The 24,123-nt window shown below is 47.9% G+C and overlaps 10 protein-coding genes across 10 annotated transcripts; 3 read left to right on the forward strand and 7 right to left on the reverse strand.

Moving 5' to 3' along the window:
* Positions 1-2,147: 2,147 nt before the first annotated feature.
* On the forward strand, positions 2,148-3,603 carry BDV38DRAFT_281350 (S-adenosyl-L-methionine-dependent methyltransferase; the record flags this gene model as incomplete). Its single annotated transcript, XM_032059522.1, has 5 exons — positions 2,148-2,330; positions 2,411-2,540; positions 2,592-2,715; positions 2,774-3,213; positions 3,278-3,603. 5 exons carry the CDS (start codon positions 2,148-2,150, stop codon positions 3,601-3,603), a joined length of 1,203 nt encoding a protein of 400 aa, XP_031915247.1.
* A 2,491-nt stretch (positions 3,604-6,094) lies between these two features.
* On the reverse strand, positions 6,095-6,509 carry BDV38DRAFT_281351 (uncharacterized protein; the record flags this gene model as incomplete). The annotated part of the gene is made up of 2 exons (XM_032059523.1): positions 6,095-6,324; positions 6,389-6,509. The coding sequence occupies 2 exons, from the start codon at positions 6,507-6,509 to the stop codon at positions 6,095-6,097; spliced, it is 351 nt and encodes a 116-aa protein (XP_031915248.1).
* Positions 6,510-7,371: 862 nt separating this feature from the next.
* Positions 7,372-8,144, reverse strand: BDV38DRAFT_281352 (uncharacterized protein; the record flags this gene model as incomplete). Its single annotated transcript, XM_032059524.1, has 2 exons — positions 7,372-7,769; positions 7,865-8,144. The coding sequence occupies 2 exons, from the start codon at positions 8,142-8,144 to the stop codon at positions 7,372-7,374; spliced, it is 678 nt and encodes a 225-aa protein (XP_031915249.1).
* Positions 8,145-8,580: 436 nt separating this feature from the next.
* BDV38DRAFT_281353 (putative beta-galactosidase) lies at positions 8,581-10,355 on the reverse strand (the record flags this gene model as incomplete). The annotated part of the gene is made up of 2 exons (XM_032059525.1): positions 8,581-9,965; positions 10,040-10,355. 2 exons carry the CDS (start codon positions 10,353-10,355, stop codon positions 8,581-8,583), a joined length of 1,701 nt encoding a protein of 566 aa, XP_031915250.1.
* A 713-nt stretch (positions 10,356-11,068) lies between these two features.
* On the forward strand, positions 11,069-13,285 carry BDV38DRAFT_291576 (sugar porter family MFS transporter; the record flags this gene model as incomplete). The annotated part of the gene is made up of 7 exons (XM_032061773.1): positions 11,069-11,231; positions 11,285-11,353; positions 11,417-11,497; positions 11,561-11,702; positions 11,754-12,048; positions 12,163-12,557; positions 12,619-13,285. 7 exons carry the CDS (start codon positions 11,069-11,071, stop codon positions 13,058-13,060), a joined length of 1,587 nt encoding a protein of 528 aa, XP_031915251.1. The 3' UTR covers positions 13,061-13,285.
* Positions 13,036-14,845, reverse strand: BDV38DRAFT_291578 (uncharacterized protein; the record flags this gene model as incomplete). The annotated part of the gene is made up of 4 exons (XM_032061774.1): positions 13,036-13,284; positions 13,344-14,155; positions 14,234-14,406; positions 14,496-14,845. 4 exons carry the CDS (start codon positions 14,843-14,845, stop codon positions 13,078-13,080), a joined length of 1,542 nt encoding a protein of 513 aa, XP_031915252.1. The 3' UTR covers positions 13,036-13,077.
* A 490-nt stretch (positions 14,846-15,335) lies between these two features.
* Positions 15,336-16,645, reverse strand: BDV38DRAFT_242959 (GNAT family N-acetyltransferase). The gene has a single exon (XM_032054165.1). It carries the CDS (start codon positions 16,489-16,491, stop codon positions 15,940-15,942), a length of 552 nt encoding a protein of 183 aa, XP_031915253.1. The 5' UTR covers positions 16,492-16,645; the 3' UTR covers positions 15,336-15,939.
* A 1,005-nt stretch (positions 16,646-17,650) lies between these two features.
* Positions 17,651-18,822, forward strand: BDV38DRAFT_291588 (uncharacterized protein; the record flags this gene model as incomplete). Its single annotated transcript, XM_032061775.1, has 4 exons — positions 17,651-17,693; positions 17,733-17,770; positions 17,801-17,930; positions 17,970-18,822. 4 exons carry the CDS (start codon positions 17,651-17,653, stop codon positions 18,644-18,646), a joined length of 888 nt encoding a protein of 295 aa, XP_031915254.1. The 3' UTR covers positions 18,647-18,822.
* On the reverse strand, positions 18,808-19,680 carry BDV38DRAFT_54669 (uncharacterized protein). Its single transcript, XM_032063529.1, has 2 exons — positions 19,491-19,680; positions 18,808-19,442 (listed from the first exon to the last, which is right to left on the reverse strand). Exons 1-2 carry the CDS (start codon positions 19,497-19,499, stop codon positions 18,969-18,971), a joined length of 483 nt encoding a protein of 160 aa, XP_031915255.1. The 5' UTR covers positions 19,500-19,680; the 3' UTR covers positions 18,808-18,968.
* A 2,972-nt stretch (positions 19,681-22,652) lies between these two features.
* BDV38DRAFT_281359 (uncharacterized protein) lies at positions 22,653-23,609 on the reverse strand (the record flags this gene model as incomplete). The annotated part of the gene is made up of 1 exon (XM_032059526.1): positions 22,653-23,609. The coding sequence occupies one exon, from the start codon at positions 23,607-23,609 to the stop codon at positions 22,653-22,655; it is 957 nt and encodes a 318-aa protein (XP_031915256.1).
* Between the last annotated feature and the right edge of the window lie 514 nt (positions 23,610-24,123).

The following is a 24,123-nucleotide window of genomic DNA, read 5'->3' on the forward strand; positions in this document are numbered from 1 at the left end:
ACCTACTGGCCCACAAGTGAATTTTGGGGTCGGATCTTTTCCCTGTTGCCTTTCCCTATTTTCTCCTTTGCCCTTCCTGGCCTTTTTTCCGTTAAAAAGCTATGAAGGATCGCACTACGACTCACTTTGGACACTGTTTGTCGAGGGTCTCGGACGAATAACCATTGCAGGATCAATGTCAATGCAGCTGTCCGTGTTGATTGGGCCAGTCTTAGTTCTTCGTGCGGAACGCCACCAGCCTTGAACCAGTGGGTCGGGTCGACCAGTCGATCTGTGACGATTTGACTTGTCCAGCATCCTATCGACTCTCTGGAGCACTCCCACCACCATACAAGCGATGATCGAACACCTTCCACACACAGGCGCATATATCTCATGCAATCTTACGTATTGTGACTCGGGTCGACCTCGGCGCACATCATGTTCATCCTCTAATTTCTTCCACTTTTGACGATGCCATTCTCTTCTTGGTCCCATACCACGCGGATAACCCTGTTTGTATCCGCCGGAAATATTTTTCTAAAATTCCTTATTTTTCTGATTTTATTGTTTCCTCACCTTTCTTGTCTATTCTTTTTCTTTGGCCCCTTATTCTCATATCACAGCCGCTCATGGATATCCACAGGACTGCATGCCTAGTGTGCCACAATGCTAGGGTCGCATTAGGACGGCCCGAGAAAAGCAATATGCAACTTCGGTCGCGCAATCTATCCACTGAGATCCCTGTTCGACTCTCAAGTCAATCAATATCTTCGGACATGGTCGATTAGCCCGTGCCAGCTGCCCCACAGAGCTGAGGACTGGTACCTCATCACGCATAAAATTAAATGCTGGTGGTTCCAGGGTGGCAATCCTTGCGATGCCCATCTCGTTTTCCAGAACAGTGCACCGCCCCTTATTCCGCCAAACGCAGAGGCACACCATGCAAGAGGTCATATCGTGCTAACGCACGCACAACTCAGGCTAAAGAGAGCTCGAGACCGGGGTATGTGTAGTATGTATACACCACTGATCATCGGGTCCAATGTCTTATTTTCATTTTACTTTGCAAATTGATCGCGATTGGATCTCGAGTGTGATCAGGTTCATGGCTGATGGATGGTGCAATCGGGCCGCGATCGACTACAAACTGCGCATGACCTCTACGTATTGTCTTGACATCCCTGTCGGAGGTGGGGAATGCTTGTGGATACGAATTGGAAGATGGGCGCGCCACGGGTGGTGCCAACAGTTACAACAGCTTCGCACCATGGTTCCATGGTCGGGGCAGGAACTTGTTCAAATGACCTATGGTCTAGTCTCTGGATTGACGCTGCAATGATCACGATCACGATTCGCCGATTCGGAGAGTTACCTACGCGAATAGACCAGGTGAATGAGGATTCCATGGAAGACAGAAGCCGTGGTGGTGGCGTCAACATTCCCCCAAGTGGCCGTAGCTAGATCGCTGATTCGAGAAAATTTTCAGCAGCCATCGGGAAGGATGCATGACGACGGCCTCTACTGGAAGTCGTAGATAGTTGATAGGGTAGAGTAGAAGCATTCCGCTGGTACCGATAGTGCGCGTGCTAAGTCACATCCGCCGCAACAACTAGTTTGAAAACTGGTAAGGGTGATATCCCTAGAAGGGCTTCTATCACAAATGTCAACCACAGTCATTGTGCAGACGATTGCTCCATTGCTCCACGTCTGAGATGAATAAATCTCCGTGGCGTAGGGACCCCGAAGGTGAGCATGACACAGGATCATGGTGGGCCTATCATCAGGATGACTCGCAAGCACCCTCATTCTTTCATTATCATCGGACAATAAGAATTTATGCTCTGCATGGCGTTCAATTATTACAAGATTGGACTCATCGAGTGGACTCGACCAACTCCAGGGCCCCAAATACGACCAAGCCCTAACTGCGGCCGGAGCTCTTACTGGGCCCAGCTTGCCGTTTGCAGATGGCAATTATTGCCTGGAGAATTGATCAGCTACGCCCCTACTTTACTATCCTACGCTAGCCTCGTATCAAGATCACCCGTGTGGCTCAGAGCTTTCCACATGGATTAGTGATTCATATAACCCATGGACTCCCATCTCGCGACCGTTTTAATTCCGGCCATTTTTCATATATGCATTCCAATCCCAACCGGACGAACATGGAGCCGCAACTGCAGACGCCGCCCTTATTGTCTCTGGTGGAGGAGATCAAGGATGCTGCATTAGAGGAATGCAGCTCGTCTCGCTCCGCAACGTCGCATTACCGCTTCCTGGGATTGATTGATCAGTTGAAGTATATGGTTGAGACGCCGACCGAGACAGTGCTGCGGCTGATCTACCAGGTATAGCCAATTCCTATTGTCACTGAACTTAACCCAAATAGCAAGTAGCCTGTTAGTCAATTGGCTGATGCGTTTACTAGCCCCCGCAAAATGCAGCTCTTCGTACTGTCATCGACCTTAACATCTTCCCCTTATTGCTGGAACACCCCACCAAAGGGCTATCAGCTACACAGCTATCAGAGTATACTGGCGTCGAGAGGGCACTAATCAGTATGGATACGATGCAATATAACTTTGGGGTTCAGTTGCTAATATGTATAGTCCGCTTAATGCGAGTCATGGCAGCGCTGGGTCTGTGTGCCAGCGTCGAACCAGAGGTGTACCTCCCCACAGACAAAACAATAGCAATGACGCAACCAATTGGACGGGATGGCGTTCCATGCATGTAATGAGCCTTGAACATCACCTATACTCCTGCGCTTTACGCTGACATGGACACGTAGATATGACCTGACCGTTCCGACCCTCGCTAGACTTCCAGAGTACTTCCGCGAGCACCACTACCTCATGCCGAAGGAGTACTCCCGATCCCCAATGCGATGGGCCGTGGGACAAAGTCAATTCGAATGGCTTGCTCAACGGAAGCACCACCAGGCACTGTTCAACTCATACATGTCCAGTCGACGACAGGGCAAACCTTCGTGGTTCGACGTGTATCCGGTTGAAAGACTTACGCACGGCGCCCTGGAGCACGATGACGCCGTATTCCTAGTCGACGTAGGAGGGAACCAAGGACACGATCTGATTCGCTTCCGGGAGAGGTTCCCGGATGTTACTGGCCGGTTAGTGCTTCAGGACCTACCGAAAGTGGTCGCCTCCGCGCCCGCAGGGGAAGAGATCGAGGCCATGGCGTATAGCTTCCTGGACCCGCAGCCGGTAAAAGGTACCTTGCCTGCCCAGGGCCAAACCATTGTAATCTATCACAAAGCTAATATGAAGTAAAACAGGCGCCAGAGCTTATTACTTCCGTGCCATCTTCCACGACTGGCCGGATTACATCTGTCACAAGATTCTGATCAATACCATCTCGGCCATGAACGCCGAATATTCGCGCATCATCATTGCAGACTTTGTCCTTCCGGATACAGGTGCAGCACTGCTGCAAGCGTCGATCGATATCCAGATGATGAGTATTGGGTCTGGGATGGAGCGGTCAGAACGTCAATGGAGGGAGCTATTGGGGGGTGCTGGGCTGGAGATAACCGGCATTTGGAGTGGGAGTCCTGGGATGGAGAGTGTAATTGAGGCTGTGCCGATACGGGCTACTTCGTGATTATACTTTGGCATCAGTGTCGATTAGGTTGTTATTTTCTCTTGTTGATATTTGACAGTTTTACTTTATAAGCTGGTTGTCGTCGAGCGGCCATGCTGAGTACGAATCGTGCATCAATATTGAAGCTTCCCAAAGACCGATAGAGCTATAGATGAGTAGTCCGCCAGCTATCACTCCAAACCAAGCTTCAGCTACAACAAGAATTCGGAGAATGAGTTGCCTACAGACCTCAATCAATGACTAACACACCCGTTTTCCATCCCCCTTACATCTCTTCCCCTCCCCAACAATGCCATCATCAACACGAACTAGCAAAATCGACACATCACATCAACCCTCCAACACGAACAAAACGCTTTTACACTTCCAATTCTTCCACTTCCAAAGACTCAGACGCAAAAGTAAAGTTACCCCTTGAATAAACCAAGATTGACACACATCGCATTGCATCAATTTAGTTCCAAAAACCGCAGATCCATCGGCATATACACCCACATCCACACCCACACTCCAGCTGCGATAACGCACGGACATAGCTACCAACCTTGGCAAGGGGTGGGGAGTGGCCCACGCTCAATCCGAAACAAGGGATTTGCGCTGTCATATTGGCGTTTCTCTCGTTCTGGTTGGAGATGTCTCACCGCTGGTATATGGTTTATTGGTCTAGTGATGTGGGGAACATGAGATGTCATATTCTGCAGTTGCATGAAACGGGAGATAAAGCGTTAGAGGTATATTTAGGCATTTAACGGCTGTGCTGGGTGGCTCTTGGGGTTGGGTCGAGACTGTTGGTTTGGGGTGGAGTCGTGGATATTACTGGGTTTGTGGTTGATATATCACCCTATGAGGTGAGGCGTAGTTGGTGGTGGATGTTAGTACTTTCGGATTTTGGATTGTAATGGTCCGGAGTGTATTTGGGAGATTTATGGGCTGACTTCTAGGGGATGTTTTATCTGGTTTCAGGATTGTTCTCACTGGTCCCAGGAAGCTATCTGTCGACTTCTTTACAAATCTTTGATTCTATTCTGCCTTTGTACTAAGGTTTACTGGAACTGCTACCTTCAGTACATCATGCCAATTTCTAACAATCATATAGCATACTATCGAAGAACACAGGACCTTCTGGATCTCACAATCTGTGTATAGCTGAATTAAATGACGGGCAATGAAACAATGTAAGCACGTTAAAATCTGCTGTGAAACCAAGGCCCATTAGCCTATATTCAAAGCCATAGCGACAATATGTACCAAACCTCCACAATTTCACTCGGTGTAACGAAAGTGCTCCTGCCTTGTAGGGATCAATAAATGTCTCGATATGTTAGTTGAGATGATATTGAACAGCGGTGTGTGTGTGTGTGTGTGTGTGTACCAGGCAATATTAGGAATTGATAACCTTCTCCCCGTCCTGGAAAGGAAAGACTTATGTCTATGTCATTTTTTATGAACAAAGGAGGATAGTCGAGTCGAGATGACGCTTCTCCTGCTGCAAGCCTAGTTGCTATGGACATCTTGATTCCGGGGTAATACCAGTTGGTGAATTGGTCTTGAGTTTGATTTTACTTTATTGAAGGGGGTATTTTATGTTAGTATTGAACTGATAACGATTCAATTAGAATTCCATTGTACTCTCTTTTCACCTGGTGAATACGCGATGATATTTATATTTACCAGTCGCTATTCGCATGCCCTCTGAGCAGAAGGTTGAGTAATAAATGAATTAGACCCGGCTATAACTCTGACAAAGAGAAAGCTTCCAGCCATCAAAAGCACCTTTGACCAGAGTATGTGAATCTGTATAGTTTCATACCCCTTTGTGCACTACCGCCATACTCAATCTATCCATTCACAGCCGTATTACCTACTCAAAGGCTTGGTGACTGAGATATTCCTAGTAAATAGACTCGCTAGAAGGAGAATTAGCACCTACCACGTGTCCAAATAGCAGCGGCACACTTTTGTTGTAGTTTCAGGTCCTCATTGTTAAAACGATAAAGAGACTGTGCCACGTTCCCTGTACCTCGAGGCATGCTTCCAGGCAGTATTGTACTGCTGGCTGCAGGGGTTTTTTGTTCACGTCGGAGCCCTGAGGAATGATTATGTTTAATATTTTTATATCGTTATAATAGTTGGCTGTATGTGGCATCATTTAGTGCCAATATATCATTGGGGAATGTCATCTCTATGGCTTTTCAAGCTGGAAGCATCTATAATATCATAGTATCTATGTGCCCCAGGTAGCAATCATAATCCAACAGGCTTAGGGGACAAACAGAATGTTACGTTTGAAGGCCTTCACGGAAGAAAGGAGCCCCGTTGGACAGCATATATCTTAGTCCTTGTATCGCTGACTATCCGCACATCTTGATACTGATAGTGATACTTGATGACGGTATCCAGCAGCATGGATGATAAGCAGAATCTTCAAGTATCATAAAAACATTGTGACAAGCAGATGCCAATTGAGTGCCCCGATTAAATCCTGTATGGTCTATTTATCAATATCTGGGAGGATACTTCCGTGCCATTGTCCATGACAATCATCGCCCGTCTCTGGGTAATGATGCTCGTTACCACGACATTTATTTTCACCGCAGTTTCTAAAACTGTTCTCAAGCTTGCCATCTTCGTTACACCGAAAGAGACCGTCTTTTAAAAGCGGACCATCAGGATCCTCTCCGTGGTTTTCGAGTATCGTGCGAATGTCCACCAGGTATCCACCTGTGTGTACTCAATATCAGTATCAATGACGTTCAAGTATGGAATTCTTCGGCTCTTCTTTTACCCCTATCTATCAGTGTCGCTCCGCAGTACTCCGTGGCATTGTTACATTTTACCGGGGTAGCGGTAGTCAGTGATGTGATTGCGGCCAGGATGGCCAGCGCGCTCATGATGGTCTTGACCATTGTCGATAGATGAATCACACAGGAGTTCAGTGGAGGTTGGATGGTTACAGCTAACGGAAAAATTCTGTTGTGATTCCACATCACAGTCACAAGTGGGCAAGGGTGGTTTATATACCAAAACATCTCCTGAGTCTGCCTTACCTTGTCGGGGATTACATAGGAGTGCCGTTTGCTTTGATCTCCTCTTCTCACTTTCACATCTGTTTCTGCTAAAGAAGTGATCAACGATGTTCTTCTCGTGGTGAGACGCTCGAATCATCGACATAGACAAAGGGGCTTTATCTGAATGCAAGTCCGGTTTTTGTACTCATGATAGTGGGATGTTTCGGCCTTGCTTGTCGGACAGTGACAATGGGCTTGCAAGTCATTAACCGGTTCTTTGATACCTGGCCACCAACGCTTCCACTGCTGATACCGATTTATCTCGGTTGTTCTTCGGAATGAGTTCTCACAACCATTATCATCTGCGATGCCGGGAAAGGGACTTGGCCGTTGCATTATAGATGCGGCATCCCCATACTGGATCACCTGCACTCAACCGCCATGAAGAACCAAGACGAAATGAAGCACGATGAATACTCGCAGATGTGTAGGACATATACCACATGGTTGTCTTTTCCTAACAGCCGGACAGAATGAGGGAGGCGGCACGGTTCCAGATTCACGCATGTCTTATATGTAGCATTAGAGAAAGTAGAAAGTAATCGGCCCAGGGCCCTGTTCTTTAGCTTCTGAAACCATGCAAAAACGCCTCCTCAAGAGGCAGGTATTATTCGCTTTCCATTCACGCAATCGGGTATTATGTACAGAGTGACGGCTCAACAATGGTCACACACAAACACGCTCCTCCGATCGGAGATCATTACTGACGGAGAACATTGCGGATAGCTGTCTCAGCCCACAACTTCGTATACTGCTTGTGCAGCCAGAGAATATGTGGCGGCATGGGCTGGCTCTCGGCCTTGCCTTTTCCTTGGTAGAAACAGCTCTTGAGAGCAAACTCCGCAACGCCTTCTTCGGGCTTCACGACGGCCGACATTTCGAAGAGGCCGTCCGATTCACGGACGTCCTGTTTGCGGGGGCTATCACCGCAGCGGACCGCAATCCGCTCGGGGGTTTTCTCCACAACCTCGAAGTGGTCGGTGATCAGGGTGCCGACATCGTAGTTGGAGGCCTTCAATTCCGACCGTTCCCAGAGGTGGTTCGCGGTCTCGGGACCTTGGTATTTCCGGGCGAGGTAGGCGCGTTGGAAGGCATATCCTAGGTGAATCCGGGATGTTAATTTCAATTTCCTCCGCCCAGGCTTCCGAGCTTGGGTATGGCCGTTCATGCGGGATGGAGGGTCCTGTCCTTACCCCAGCCGCTCCAGACTCCAGCACAGAAGGCTTCAGCCAGCTTGCCCTTCTTCTCTAACAAGCTCGGGTTAATGTCGGATAAAGGTACTTTGCGCACGCAGAGGTCATGGGTGGTGGGGTTTTGTTCAGGATTGAACTTGCGGTAGGCGGCGGATTGGAAAATGGGATCCGTGGGCGGCATGGGCACGAAGACGTCATTGCGCGTGGTATAGAAGAAGGCGCCCGCCGAGGCGAGACCTCCGTAGGTGGAGAGCTTCAGGAATCGCTTGATGAGACCCATTGGGGACGTACGGTTGTTCTGTGGAATTCGATTAGAGAAGGAAAATGAGAAGAGGAAGAAGAAGAAGAAGAAGAAGAAGAAGGAAGAGAGCGAAGTGGAAGAAGTCAAGTGATGGTTCGGTTTATGGACGATTGCGGACGAATCACCTCCGACCGCCAAGACTGCGGAGAGAGCATTTGATGTGAACAACAAACAACAACAAACATTTTCTCAATAAGCGATGCGTTCCTTTCAATTGCCGACAACCATCTCGACATACGCAAATTGACTCTATTGACATGGGATTTACCCTACAAAACTAAATGGTTTGATGTCCAAGTGTGCCGTATCCCTATTGGTTTAATGAAATCGGTCATGTCATCACCATATGTATATATTCCAGTCCTCGACGTTCAAGTCCCAATATCGATATGCCAGGAGTTTCTCCGAACATACACTACACGGCAGTCTCATCGTCAATCGAATAGAATTCTACCTCGGCGATCATAGTCCGGGCAGGGATAGTTACGCAGATCGGAAACCCGCCATAGTCTGGGTCCTCGTTAGGCATCATGGCAAAAATGCCGCTTCGCGTCTCGTCGCCATTGAGCACCCTCAGCGTCTTGAGTTCGCCTGTCGCTCGATTGACGACGGATTTCTCTTCAAACCGTAGAATACCGGTAAATGTCGCTGTCGGGGACAACGAGATCGCACGCACCTGGAATCCCCAGCCGATCAATAGGAACTTGCCGCCACCGAGATGGATCACCATGCCAGAGCCCGGACCAGGTTTGCCAAAGACAAAGCAGCGTTCAATAGTGATCTCGAACCCCTCATAGCGCCGAATAACCGGCTTCGACGGATCGGAACCATTGTCCGCAAGCTCGTCGAAGAAGAAGCCGACCGACGAGCCCGGTCGCCGCTGTGCGGCAAGCACGATTTGCGAGACGGAGTCAAGAAGTGCATAGTGTTTGGTGAATGGATTGGTAGACGGCTCAAGCGTATCGACGCCAAAGGGCGACACCCCAATCGCTTGGTATGATCCATAGGCTATCCAGATCCGTCGTACCCCGTACTCATCACGCCGCTGCTCCGGAATGAACAGTGGTTGGTTGCGATGACGGTACTTACGACAGGACTGAGTATACTCGTTCAGATAAACATCGGGAGCAATAAAGTCCAGTGCTGGGGCGAACTGCTGCCAAATGTCAAGGACATTGCTGGTACTGCCGCCGGATGGATAGTCGCCGGGCAAACCACCACCCCCGGCAACAATAGGGAAATCATTCTCCCCGTCTTCACCCACGTAATTCTGCCACACATTTGTGTAGAGCGGAATGGGGTACTCGTGCTTTCCCGCTGTAGCGACCTGATTCAAATAGTGTGCGTAGTGGTAAGCCATGAAGAGTTCGTCCGTGCGTGGTCCTCGACCAAATACGTCGGCCCACGACCCGCGTGGTTGGGTCTGAGCCTTGAAGTGGACTAAATTACTTCTGAGGTCAGAGTGAAGGTTATCCCAATCATCGGCTAAAAAGGTAAGCAAGTCTTCCGGTACAGGCTGAGAGAAGCGGTCTTCGGCGATGGATGAGCCATCACGCGAGTCGCCCAGCAAGCCTGTCTCGTTCTCAACTTGCACCATGATGACAGTCGAGTGATCGCCATCAACCTCCCTCAAATGACGCATGAGATGTGAAAATGCATTTGCATCACTTTTCGGCGCTTCGTCATGGAAGATGGATAGCACATCTGCAGTCTGAAGAACACCGCCAGCCTTCCTTAATTTGGCGCGAGGAAACCGCTTTGGATTGGTCTTAACCCAGGCTGGTACGTATGTCGATATACCTACATTTCACTCTCCTGATGAGTACCAGATCATAAACACAGAGTATGATAATGAGAGGGGAACTTCAGCATACCATTTTTGAATGAGCCAAACCAGAGTAGCACGAGCCGCAGTCCATGCTTTCTCGCACCCAGGATAACCCTGTCTAGCTCGGTAAAAGTAAATTGCCCTTCAGTCGGCTCGATCATTTCCCAGGTGACACATCCGAGGACGGTGTTGATGTGAGTGTCGACGAGCTTCTGCCAGACTGTATCCATGTACTCCGCCGAGGTCAGAGAGGAGTTCTGGAGTTCTCCAGCCAGAGAAAGGAAAGGTTGGCCATCGACGATAAGTTGCTTCCCGTTGTCTGTTTGACGCAGATGAGGGTATGTAGTGCTTGGCAATGACATGATGAACTAGTAGAGCGGTTGCAGTACCGATGTGAATAAGAAGATGATGGTAATTGTGAAGCCACTGGACAAGAATTCGATGCCCTTTATAAGGATTATAGACGGTGCTTGCCATCCCGCCGGAGGAATGCCCTGGAAGGAGTTCGGGATTGAGAGCCGTTGATTGGCCTATATCCCGGACTATAGCTCGATTGCAAGCCTGCCTGAAGCATAACTGAATGGAAAGTCAAGGTATTGCTGGTCATATCTCGGAAGAGCCGATCTCTAGATGACTTCGTGCAGGGATGCAACACACAGTCCGCACGGTCTTCGGTCCACTAAGGTGGATCCAAGCCGAGTCCAGAACGTGGCCTCTGAATGGACACACAAACTTCAACCGAGTACCGCAAATCAACTTTGATTTAATGCGGACGGCAATGAATGAGTCTTGTTGGCTGATAAACCGGCGCTTCCCCGCAAAATGTCTCTATGCGGCGATTTCCCGAAATGGTGTCATTGATGTACCAAAAGGAATCAAGGTCCTACATGGAATCATCCAAGCCACCGAAAGGCTTGTAACCTCAGATGCCGCCTACACGTTCAAAGAATCCATTGGTAAAATGTATAAAGAAGCACACTACGGCCTTTCATGATGGCCTCCCCTCACGCTGTACTAGAAGATTATGCATATTCGCTTTCTACTTTTTCGACAGTGGTGATTGCATTGTGCCAGCATGAGCTCTTCCAAGAACTGTGATCAAGAGGCTAATGTTTCGATTGAACATGCGGAGATCCTGTCGTCGCATGTTCCATCTGCATATGAAATCCCCAAGGTCACTTGGTGGAAGGCTCATGGGCTACGAAAGCTCTATGCAATGATGCCTCTCTTGTTCCTTGGCAAGTGGTCATTCGCTAAGCATGACGAGCACGAATTAACATCTTGCCCATAGGTTCGACTATTAATGGATATGATGGCTCGCTGTTAAACGGTTTACAAACAATGACTCCGTGGCAAACCTGTGAGTAGACCCTTCTAGCTTATACAATACATCACTTTAGCCAACAATTGCCGACGCGAGTAGATTTTAATAATCCTACTGGGTCAACGCTTGGACTGTTCACGGCCATTCAGAACATTGGTGGGGTCTGTGCTCTTTTCTTCGGTAAGTCACATATGGCTGCCGTCTCCTCCAGCATGACAACGATACTGACTACGGGACAAACAGCCTCTTATGTGGCTGACCTGTTGGGACGTAGGATTGGTGTAGCAGTGGGTCTTGTCGTGATTTTTATTGGCACTATAATACAGGTAGTCCCATCCGTGAACAGGGAAATGTTTATCGCTGGAAGGTTCCTAGTCGGCTTTGGGTACGTTGATCTCAACTCACACCAATTCCATTACTGACCAAGTCAAAACAGGTCCAACATCAGTCAAGGGTCGGCCCCGTTGCTTATCACGGAGCTAGCACATCCTCAGCATCGTGGGACCTTGACAACTATGTACAACACTCTGTGGTATCTTGGATCAATCGTTGCGGCTTGGACTGTTTTTGGGACCATTAAATATACTTCGGAAGCGTCTTGGAGGATCCCAGTTGGCATGCAAATGGCTATGCCCGCCATTCAATTTGTGGGGATTTGGTTCCTCCCGGAAAGCCCCCGCTGGCTATGCGCCAAAAACAGGGCAGATGAAGCCTTCAACATCTTGGTAAAGGTACGTCTCAAATGTTTTTATCTGTTAGTCGGGTTCTGTGCGACAAGGCTATTTTAGTCCTTTGGGCAAACCGGCGACTTGGTCTATAACTTAGTTAATGAGTGAACTTGGCAGTATCATGGCAATGGGGACCAAGCCGACCAGCTTTGCGCATTTGAACTCTGTGAGATTCAGGAAACCCTGCGACTAGAAGAGGAAAATTCTCGGAACGGCTGGCAGACCCTTATCAAAACGCCCGGAAATCGGAAACGTCTCCTCTTGATTGCGTTGGTCTCTTTCTTCTCTCAGTGTTCGGGAAATGGCCTGGTGTCATATTATCTACACTCAATCCTGAGCTCAGTGGGCATCGAGTCCTCGCATGATCAGGCGGTGGTTAACGGAGGCTTGCAAATTTGGTCCTTCCTTGTCGCAATAGGATTCTCCTCCTTCCTCGTCGACGTTCTAGGCCGGCGAATGCTCTTTATGATTGCGGCCGTAGGAATGTTGATCAGCTTTAGTATCTGGACAGGGTATGCTTTTTTGCCCCTTGCTGTGGACAGAGATTAGATTCTTTTCTGACCAATCGCGCAGATGTTCCGCTGTTTACGCGAATACAGGAGACACCGGAGCTGGAAGCGCGGTGATCGCAATGATATTCCTCTTTTACGGCGTGGCAGGCTTCGCGTGGCCCGGGCTGACCGTGGCTTACTGTGCGGAGATTCTTCCTTTTAACATCCGAGCGAAGGGTATGGCTGTCGGGCTCGCTTGCACATCAGCGGCATCGGTCTTCAATCAATACGTGAACCCGATTGGTTTGGAGAGGTTACAATGGCGATTCTACTTTGTTTATATCGGCATTCTTGTCGTCGAGTGTCTGTGCATCTGGTTCCTGTTTGTTGAGACAAAAGGTCCGACCTTGGAGGAGATTGCGGCATTGTTTGATGGATATGATGCGAACGTTAGAGGGTCGGAGGAAGCGGACACTCCCCCCAAACAGTCGCGTATGTCGGGAAACCTAGCGCGTAAGGAATAATTTGAGAAATACTATATCTATTGAAACCCCTGGGGTCGAAGCATTGACAGTGCATCGTTGGCAAATTTGTCTCTCTGTGCCAGCTGCGACGTGGCCGGTGGGCCAAGATTCCCCTCTATCGGCAAAGCGTGCTGCAGTAGAAATTTCACAATCCATTTGTCCATAGTATAAATCCGATCCATCGACAGCATGCAGGCCTTCTGAAATGTAAAAAGCCGTTCAATCTGATGATTGTTAGACGGCGGCTTAAAGTCGTGTAGTGGGAGGTATGCTGGAGACTCACCATCATGCCCACGCCTCTCCAATAGGCTTTTAGTCTTAGTAGAATCTGGAAGTTGTAATATAGCCTCCTTCTGGTGTCAGGTAACTCATCCTCTTGGCCAAAGAGTAGCGTATGAAGGAGCACCGACGACGACGTCACTGTCATATGAGCGACAATGAAGTATACAACCTCGCACCCCTTCGTCTCACTGGACGACCTTAGGAGATCGCTGAAGGCCGCTGCGTGGTGCTTGCATCGTGTGGCAAAGAGCTTCTGATCCAGAATATGAGTCAACTGAGAGCCAAGATATGGGAAATACAAAAGGGTAGCATAATGGTGATAACCCAAGTGGAGGGCAACAAAGGCTTGCCCGACCCCAAGTCTAGCATGTGTCTTCATGTTGCCCATCGTGAGTTGGAGTCCGGAAGGTAGGCCTTGGATGAAAGCCTCAAACTCGGAAGCTAACTGACGGGTAGAGGCCTCGATGCCAGAATTGTCCAATGTGCCATCGGCCAGTTGCCGGTGCAGGTGTTGGATCTGACCGAATATTCTTACCAGAATAATCATATAACCCCAGAGACCTGGCCTGGTGATCCGTGAGCCGTTGCCGGCCGCCTGTCCAGGAGCCAGGTTATGAAAGTCCAATTCAGACATGGGCAACTGAAATTGATCACCGTCCTGGATCTGACGGGGGATGTTTAACCCGGCTGAAGACCACCGGTCAATCATGTATAGTGAGCACCAAGTACGAAGTCTGCTTTCCCTCATGATTTCATCGTCGTCCAGCGACGGCTCAGGAAGACGAAGGATCTGTGCCATTCTAAATGCTATCCCTGAGACTTTTCTTTTAGCAAAGGTCTCCAGCATCGATCAAAAAAGCAGAACTTCAGCGTGTTTGAGAATCCTCTTACCGAAATATAATGCCTCACCACTCGAATCACCCTCAGATCCACAGAGATTGCCTATAAGAATGGTGGCATGGACATTATCTAGAGTGATGTCGTCAATTGACATTTTGACGCGGTCTTTGGCTGACTGCATGAAATCCTTGGTTCGTTCCCTTGTAGCCAGGCCCGTAGAGAATCTTTAGTAGAATAAAGAACATCAGCTCCTCTGCGCTGGAATCTTCAGGATCTCCATTTATTCGTTCCCGCAGCTGCACGGTTGACTTACCGAGCTGCTAACGCCAAGATACTATAAAGGGTTCCTTTCGCTAAAGACCCATTGCGTACCCGGGATTTTAGATGTGACGGATGAAAAAGCGTGTGAGGCTTATCATGTATGAGCTCCAAGTACAAGTCCACAAGTTCGTCACGAACGCCATCTTCCACCATCTCTACCCATACTCGGGGATATGATGGAGAATCAACAGGAAGTAACCGATGTTTTGCATTCCGAGTGAGGGACCAAGAGCAAGATTGCTGTCTCGTGGAACATTGTAGGCAGCGAGCATCGCGGACAGGATCTGGTGTGCATTTCCGTTTGGCTATGCGGCATTGACTGCACGATTTGGCGACCTTCATACCACCGGCATCGAAGAAGAGGTTGTGATCAGAAGATATTACCTATTGGAGGCCTGAGGCGGCTAAATTTGGGGTCCTAAAGGGGCACGTGGGGTTAAATGAATGGTCTCCTGTGATTGGTGGATGTCGAGTAAGGTTGTACTTTCAGCCATCACCGAACGTTCGCTTTCGACGGGGTTTAAACCAGGGAATTGTTATTTGGACCTCACGTTGAGCCTATACCTGTAGGAAGGCAAAATACTATGAGATCATGGATGTATTGGTTATACTACTAGTTAGACGGGACTAGTCTAGAATAGGAATGTAGAGCATACCTGAGGGCTCGAGGGTCATTCTATATAGAGCAAAAGATAGTTGATTCGATAATATTCGGGGACCTAGAATACGATAAAGGCTCATTCCGAGCCTTTTCCATGGGGTTTGATAGTTATACAGTTATAACACTGATAAGTTATAGAAGTGACTCGAGGACAATCTAAATTGTAGATTTACGATTATATGATCGTTTGTCCTTTTGAAATACTAAGCGCTAGTAATATCTGTTACACTGTTGATGATCTGCTAGCCTACATCTTTTACTATAGGAATATAGACTGTATTTGGAACAGCTTTAATAGCGTATTTTTGAGTTAGATGATCCGCTTACATTCCTTATATAGGCTTAATGTGAGGTATAAATAACAATCCCCTTGAGGTATTGGCCGTTGGGAAACGACCACAATCCTCACAGACGATATGAAACTGTACATTGGAGCCTCGATAAAATCGCTAGCCTGTTTCTTGTAATAGATGGGTGAACCACGGCTGAGTTCGAGCTTTGTAACGCTTTGCTGATATCTTCGGGCCTGTCGTTGGGTATGGATATGACAATGGATGTAGACATCCTGCGTCTCTGGCCTGATCGGGTCGCGCGGGGAAGACAATGGCGAATTGTGCTTTGGCCGGAGTTGGTGATTCAGAATTTCATACTCCGGTCGATGGGACCACCCCGATCTGATCGCCTCCAGTCGCTGTAGTTCGCTTCAACCAGCCCTAAAGCGGGCGGTGCGGTGGAACTTGAAGACGGCCTAACAGCAAATCCCGTGGAAGCATATTCATACCGCAGTTGGTAGCAGGTCTGTTTGCTGACGTTCATCAGCAGCAAGAGCTTGGCTCATATGCGTCGTACGCCACACAGGATCATCGTCAATGTGGACGACGGAAAACCCTTGGCGCTCCCAAAAGCTGATGGAGCCTGGTAAAAAGGGATGGGTATGCAGGTACATTCGCTGAATGCCTGCTTGGCGTGCTCTCTGCTCGAGAGCCGCGAACAATTTTGAAGCTAGTCCAATTCGGCGCCAATCGGGGTGGACATACATCCTCAACACCTCGACGACCCGTTCGTGGCCGAAGTCCAGTTGGGGGAAACGCTGGTCGTAGGCGACGTAGCCGATGGTGGCAACCAAGCGACCATCCACTCGGGCTGTGAAGAAGGCTCCGTCGGGATGTTCCAGGTAGCTTTGCTGGAAGTTGGCAAGTTCACGCTGGGCCTTTTGGAGGTGTAATGAAGGATCCAGCATTGAAAACATGTCGGCGCGGGCCGCCATGATGAAATCCACAATGCCGGGGATCTCATCTGGCTCGGCCAGGCGGATGGTCGTGGTCATAACGTTTAGAAGCTGGGCCAATTCTACCACAATAGTGTTCAGCTGGCCGTTTTTGAGGATTGAAAAGAAGTTCAATCTTTTTCGTGTGCAAGGCAAGGGAACTTGCTTGGCACGCCTAGTCAGCTATGGAGTACACGGTTGGCTCGCCGAGAAAAGACCCACCACCAACCGTGGGTTGCGAAATGTTGGTGGCGCGATTTTGTTCTCTTTTTTTATACTCGTTCCCCTTTCTTTCCACACTCAACTAACACCAAGGAAGGGACATGCTGATCCGATGGCTGTACCTAAATAAAAGGATGCGCTCAACTGATTCCCCGGCGATTTATCATAGGCGGCAGCCGGCTGTTGAACAAAACATCACAGGGGGTCTGAGAAGTCCTATAGGTGAAGAGAAGAAGTTTTCGAGATGAGTGTCTTGAAGCTCAAAGATGCCGGCAGCGGGCATCTTGGATGATAGTACGTAAATTTCGTCATTCTTATAAACCCTGCCTCTTCAAGCTTCCATGCCTAGCAACTGACTGATAGCGAGTGTAGACATCCTCTCAGGCCTAAGTTATTTTTTTCAATGCACTAGGCCAGTCTTAAGGCGCATATGGCGTGAGAGGCTTATAGTAAGCTCATAACTACCCAGACTGTGCTGCCTTTGTGAATGCATACGCACATCAAGAGCTTATGCTATCAATGGGCAACAGTTCTTTTCTCACATCGTTTGAGGTTGCCTGATTGAAAGAAGCACTAGATATAGAAGGGAAGTGGTATAACGTCTCATTCAAACTACCGGCATTAAAGAAAGAGGTTGGGGTTTAGATGATATTGTGGGGGGCCTGAGGTGACGAGATTCGGGGATTAAAAAGAGGCACGTGGGGTCAGATGAGTAGTCTCTTGTGATTGGTGGATGTAGAGTTAGGTTGCATTGTCTGGAGAGGTACCTTTTGTCTGTTCTGAACATACCCGAGGTACTTGCTCTGTACATGATAGTGCGAAGATCATCAGAACTTGCAATCCCTGGTCAAATCTCACGTCTTGGTCACCATCACCGGGAGGGGCATTTGTCAAACATTAGTTCTTGACTATCACCCCCACCATCGCAGGACATCGATCTACAACCCTGACCATCCAACCTCTCCGGCACGCGACTTGTCGTCATAATCAAAAGAACATGTCCCAACTCCCTGCTGAAGTGATTCTACATATCATCGAGTGTCTTATCCCATCAAATCATCCTGTCGCATTTCCACCAGTGCACCCGGTGACCCAGACATTAACCAGCCTCACGCTAGTATCCAGCCTCACACATCACACAGCCAAGCGGCTTCTCCTTAATCACTGCCTCTATCTTGACTCCGACAAACGGCTGGACCTTGTTCTTCCACAGCTTCTCACGGACGATGGAAATCAAAAAGTAGATCCGACGGGACTCTTTTTGGCGCCATTCCCAGGTGATAACCTGGAGGAGCCACACGTGGTAAAGCAGGTAGACCAACTTTCATTGCACATTTGTGGCAATCTACGGCGTCTCGTTATTGATGTCCCTCTACGGTACCTTTATCCTGATGAAGACGTACAAGGGTTACGAAAAATAATAAGAGCATCCTTCGTCCGCCTAACGCAGCTGGAAGAGTTCTGTTCTGTGCGAGACGAGATGTACTGCGATACTGTAGAGGATGGTATTGAGCCACCCGTATGGTCATTATGGCCACGTCTCAAACACCTTGCGCTATACAACCAAAGCGTGGAATGGCCTGCGTTTCTAAAGGCTCTCCAACAATGTCCGAACCTCACTCATCTGGTCCTCACACGGCCGGATAGTCTAACAGAGCCTTTAGACTCAGGTCTGGAGGATCTTAAATGGTGGTCATTCTTAAAACGCGTTGTTATTATAAACACTGCAAGAGACCACGAGATAGAGCTGGAACAGCGCGAGCCCGACTGGCCAACGAGCTTTCTGGGATACTTGCTGCGTCTTCAGCACCCTGACGGGGCTGCATCCAATATCTTGTCCCAGGACACCAATCCTGTGCTGGAATATATAACTGTGAATATTCCCCCTGGCCGAGAAGAGGATGATATCGATCTCTGTCAGGAATTCACCCATCATCATGCTGTTCAAGGAACACTGTGGAGCTACCCGGGATCTCGCTATTCAATAAAATGAATGAGGATCCAAATTGTATAATGAAGAAGGGCTCCATTGTGGAAGTGAATAATAATGGAATTTAATACTGAGCCACTGCTCTATTCCCCGAAATTCCTCCAATCTTGATGCCACGGCCTACAATAAGAAGACTTCGACATGAATTGTTTCATACATTCAACGGTTGAAATACAGTCGCGCCAAAGGTCATCCTAAAAATGCATTACCAGCTGTATCAAATACCTCAGACAAGATAGCACAATAGCTACTGATACCCAATAAGCATATGTTGAATATGCTAGACCATCCATACCAGTTATTTAAAACTCCTACCGATCCACCCTTATTTGAAACACTCCCCATTCTCAAAGTTCAACTTTGACAGCGGCCGCCCATAACACGTAGCTTTCCCGCTCTGGACACACAGATAGCTGGTTCCTTTACAGTTATGAGAGGACTTCCAGCCCAAACTGTTTTTGGGATCACACTTTCCCTTATACTTCGGCTTCGCCTTCTTAATTTTGGCACAGTTGGAGCAGTGACTGGGGGCGAGAGGATTAATGGCATCGGCATCAGTTTTGTCTTGGACATTGCCATCCTCGTCATCGTCCAAGGTATAAGTCGTGACAGTATCCCAATCCTCGTTTGTGTCTCGTACCTCGACATTGTTCGTCTCCTCGGTAGTTGACACCTCGCGGAGCTCGAGACTTTTGATTTTGTTCGGATCACATTGCGGCTTTGCGACGACGGCGATTACAAGGACGAGCAGGGCTATGTAGTAGATTGGATACTTGAAGAGCATTTTGCGAGAGTATTCCTGTGCTAGAATTTAGTTTTTTCTTATGGTCTGATGGGGGATAGATACTGCCATCATTTCAGGGCCGAAATAGGGAAAATAGAACAAATACAATAGAATTCAATGTCAAGATAACGATGAGATGGACTAAAAACTAAAGGAAAATGAAAGCAAACGCCTTGAGAGAAGAAGAGTGGGAATGGGAGGGCATACCGTCCAGATGTGGTGGCTATTGTCCAACGTTCGATGGCAGTACAAGATGAGAAGCGATACATAACTTGTCCCACGACCGAGCTATATATATTTGACACCACCCCAATATTTCTAGAGTATTATTCATACGACCCCAGGAACAGACTGTCTATGAGATTGACCCAACTAACCCCGAAATTCCCCGCTTTCGGTCAGACGAGCCGTATGCTAGAACTTTTCTACATTCCGTCAGTCATGCATATCGGATTGCACGGTCGATACTGTGGATCAAACATCCCAGTAATAAAGTCTAGGCTAGATTCCGGGGACTACTCACCCTCAAAAACCCCCTCTCGAGCTGGAAATGCCCGACGATACTGATGATGACCTGGGAGACAGCTAGGCGCTGCCATGCATAGCCAAGAATTGGTCTAGACCCATTGTCATCCGACCTTAACGTTGAATACGACGGTAAGAACATGTGTTTGTCAATATCAAACACACAACCTGGAGAGACAAAGAAAGTTGTCGAGTCAAACGAGAGTTTGGCAGCCTTGGGTTACATTGGATGTTTGGAGGCTGCTGAGTCTAGAGACCCTTTGGGACACAGCGAATGACATCTATGCCAAGGGCGTATTACAAATAGGTGCAGTCCTCGTCATCGAATGACGGCTCTCCTGTTTACGCCCCAGGATGGAGAGGAACGGGAGGCCTTGCTTATGCGCAGAAGCTATCCATGCAGGGTGGAGCTGAGGCAATAGTACTTAATGCGTATTGGTCGAGTTGATCTTAGAAGTGGAAGTCAATTAGCCTCAAGCATAGGCTGATCACCCGACCCCCAATAGGAGGGGCTATTATACATTTCTGAGGGGAAAGTGTCAGCATAAGCATGCTTTGCAGCAAATGGGTGGCCCTCCCGTGCAAAGCCTTCATAGCAGCATCCTGCAGCCATGACAGCCATGGTATATGATGGCGATTGGATGCTGCACTCTTGAAGACGAACGGATACAAGGCAGTCTGTAGGTTCCAACTCTTGTCAGCCAGATAACTTCCCACCAGCAGGTTAACTGATAATATTACATCTTAGCTCAGACAAATGCTAGGTCTTGGTATTCATGAGATAGCGGTGTAGTATTATCACATCCCCATGGGTGTGCTGTTACACTAACTTCCTAGATCTTCCCTTGGCACCTGTCTGGATGTCCTCTGTTCTATTTATCTTACTTTTGGCTGGCATTGATATCCTATAATTCTATGTATACTCGATCAATACTCTATACTATATACCAGCACTTGACGTTCATAATGATAGTAATATTATGTTTGTGGAATTCGCCTGAGATTATGCTTGCAGTCACACGTGATGAGATAAATAATAGGAGTTTGGACATAGTATACTAGGAGAAGTATCATGGCCTCTCGGCTGCCTTACACTGTCCTGCTTGTCTTTTGAGCGGCCTTTGCCTAAACTCTTGCCAACTATCAGACCATGTTGACTGGTCAAGGTTCGCCTTCGATGTCACCCCATCCACTCGAGCATCAGCCTCGTGCTGCGCCTTTCTCAGTCCTACCCTCTACACTCCCACCGTTGTTGTCGTCTCCCATGTACTAGTTGTATGGTTCATGTCCCCGAGCGAAACCGGAATCCCAGCCAAGCCGAGAGCGTCTCTAGCTACCGCTAAACACGACATGACTTAATGCATTCGAGGGCCTGCGGTGTCGACAGCACATTCTGCCAATGCAAGGACGGTAGGAGGACCTTTTGCGGAGCTTTATAACGTACTCAATTTGGTTACAGGAAACTTCTACCAGTTGAATCAGGATATGATGAACTGCCAGCCCCCGTGGACCATCATTGGTCCTAAATCCTCCCTTCCTGGATGGCGATGCTAGACAGAGTCTTGAGGTTTTACGAGAAATGTCTTTGATAAGAAAAGAACGATGTTAACGGGTTTACCGAATAACTGTCGTTACCGAGCAAATAGTCGAGTGTGTGTGATATGTATGTTGCACGGAGTCAGCTAAATGTTATTATGCCCTCTTCCAAGTTGTCCCTCTTACTCTTGTATTCGATCCACCTCTCTCCGGGTGGGTTTGAGCCCTGGAAAATTGCTGTCCCATTATATTTGCCCGCTTTCGCTTTGACGCCTATGCATATACCATCGAAAATAGCTCGCTTCTGGTCTTCTCGCCCTAGGTGTATCGTTTGTACAGTACTAGACCATGATGTTCGTTTAAGATTAATTTCTTACAAGGGCTCTGTAGGTGCATTGACTAGGGAACTCCCAGTGAGTGGAGGTCCACTAAGCGTCGGCTAAGCTTTACCAAGTATAGTTATGCAATTTACATTGGAGGATGCTGGCTCTTATGTTGCATCTTTGTACTCCGGAGTAGTTCGTGCAGCATAAGCCCGGTGGATCTGTATCGATTTAAGCGACATTGTTGTTTTTGCCTTGTGCATTTGCTATCGGTAAATTTTGAAAAAGGATGCCAAGGAGAACCAAGCCCCCACTAGGGCAGATTTCAGTTGGTCTCTCTAATAAACCATGGCTGGAACTTTACAGGATCGTTGCACTTTCGGTCTGAATCTGAGGAGAGCGGCCTCGCACTCGCTATTAGCAAATCTTGTCCCTTGGCCATAGGCGCTGCCCTTTACCTAGTGTTTTGCTCACAATTAGCTGTGCCTAAGTTCAAGTCCCCGGACTCTACCATCGTAACCTCTTATTTCGGCCATGGGTCTGTATTGTCGTAAGGAGAAATACAGTTCTTTCAGCCTGGGACTTGAAAGGGTGTACCGGCTGTGATGAATATACGTCAACAAGTTTATAGACAATGTTTTCTTCGTCTATACATATGAGGCGTATACTAGGATCATTATCGGATCTTTTACACCGTGGATACGGCTCCTGATATTCGACCCAAACCCAACCAATGGCGAGGCCTAGCCATGAGCTTACTGGGTTCTGATAGTATTATAGGTCTCGGGATAAGTCATAGAAACTCTGAGATGTCCTATCATTGAGTATTAACTGTTAACTGTTATGCAATCTCTCTGGCTCTCCAATACCCTCTCAACGTATTTATAGCAAATGATAGCTGTGATCCATACACAATCAGCACGACGATTGAAAGGAAAACACTCAAGGCCACGAGAAAGACGAGCGTCACTGTGGCGAAGATCCAGCCAATAGTATCAAATGCTGCCCATGTATGTGCCCCCTTGGTACTATGGATAACCTGTATACAAGATAAACAAAGATTGGTAGAAGCCCATAAGAAGAGCAACACTGGCGCCCAGCGGTGAAAATGCTGTCCCATCTGCCAATCCAGCTGATGATAATACAGAGGATGTGGAGGGACGAGCCACGCAACGAAGTTCAAGCGAGTCAACCGCAATTGGCCGTAGTGATATCGGTGAGCCACGGCAGCATCAGGGATGGCGCTAAAATGATGGATGAAGATCTGAAAGTCCCAGTAGCTAACACCTTCTGGGATGAGATGTTGCTTCACTGCAAGCTGAAAGTCTGACTCGTGGCATATCAGGTGATAGTAGCTGCGAAGAAAGCCAAGAGCATAGAGGCAGTTGCTTCCCAATGCACTAACGTCGTATAGCTGTGGTTGATGATTTCTTGAAAAGTATTTTCTCCAAAATGTATAATTGAGAAGACAATGAGGAATTGGCTTTAAATAAAGAGTGTTGTAATACCAGACCAGGTGGAGGTCTGGATTTTCAGTCACCACAATCTCGCGCCCTTTCCCAATATGCTCGTCTAGGGCGTCAATATGATCCCCAGACCTTCTTGCGATGAATGTCAAGTATGGGGAAAGTCTTTCAAGCATGTTTGTACGCAGTTCCCTAGCTAGGAATTTGTCGACCTCTTCTTGGTTTGGTGAAAGGATGGGGATATTCGGAACTCTTTCTTGTCTACGATCAGGTACATCTGGGATTAATTCATCCCGATGCCCGAATGGTGGAATGTGAATCACAGTGGTCATGGTATCAAAATTTTCGTGTTAATTATCAAAGACCACTTTATGGGGCCGTTGTGAAGGCTGGACACGTATTGCCGTATTCTCGGAGATTTCCTACCTGCAGGGCTGCGGCATCATTTATGTTTAATTCGTAGCTGATTTAATAAGACTATAATTTTGATTGTCTAGTCTATATATCTGTCTAATCTCCTGATTATTAGTTCCTTGGATCTAGTGGATTAACACTCTGATTCTTCCTGCTAACCTACTACGTAGTCAGGTAAGCTCCAAGTCCGGATCGAGTGAAATTTTGAAAGCTAATAGAGCGAACTAGAACCATCCAAAAGGAGGTATATATTATAAGTTACAATGCAATGAATCATGCTCCCTTTACCTTGGATTGTGACGGGTCAGGATCATTTCTTACTCTTTTGCCACCTCGTATGTAGCAGTCACGCCACTGTGCTGAAACAGCAAATGATATAACTTGACGAGTAAGCTTAAAATATTGCTTAAGCCTAGGCCCTACAAGAAATAC

Source organism: Aspergillus pseudotamarii (genome assembly GCF_009193445.1).
Source record: "Aspergillus pseudotamarii strain CBS 117625 unplaced genomic scaffold BDV38scaffold_17, whole genome shotgun sequence".
In the NCBI taxonomy this organism is placed as follows: Eukaryota; Fungi; Ascomycota; class Eurotiomycetes; order Eurotiales; family Aspergillaceae; genus Aspergillus; species Aspergillus pseudotamarii.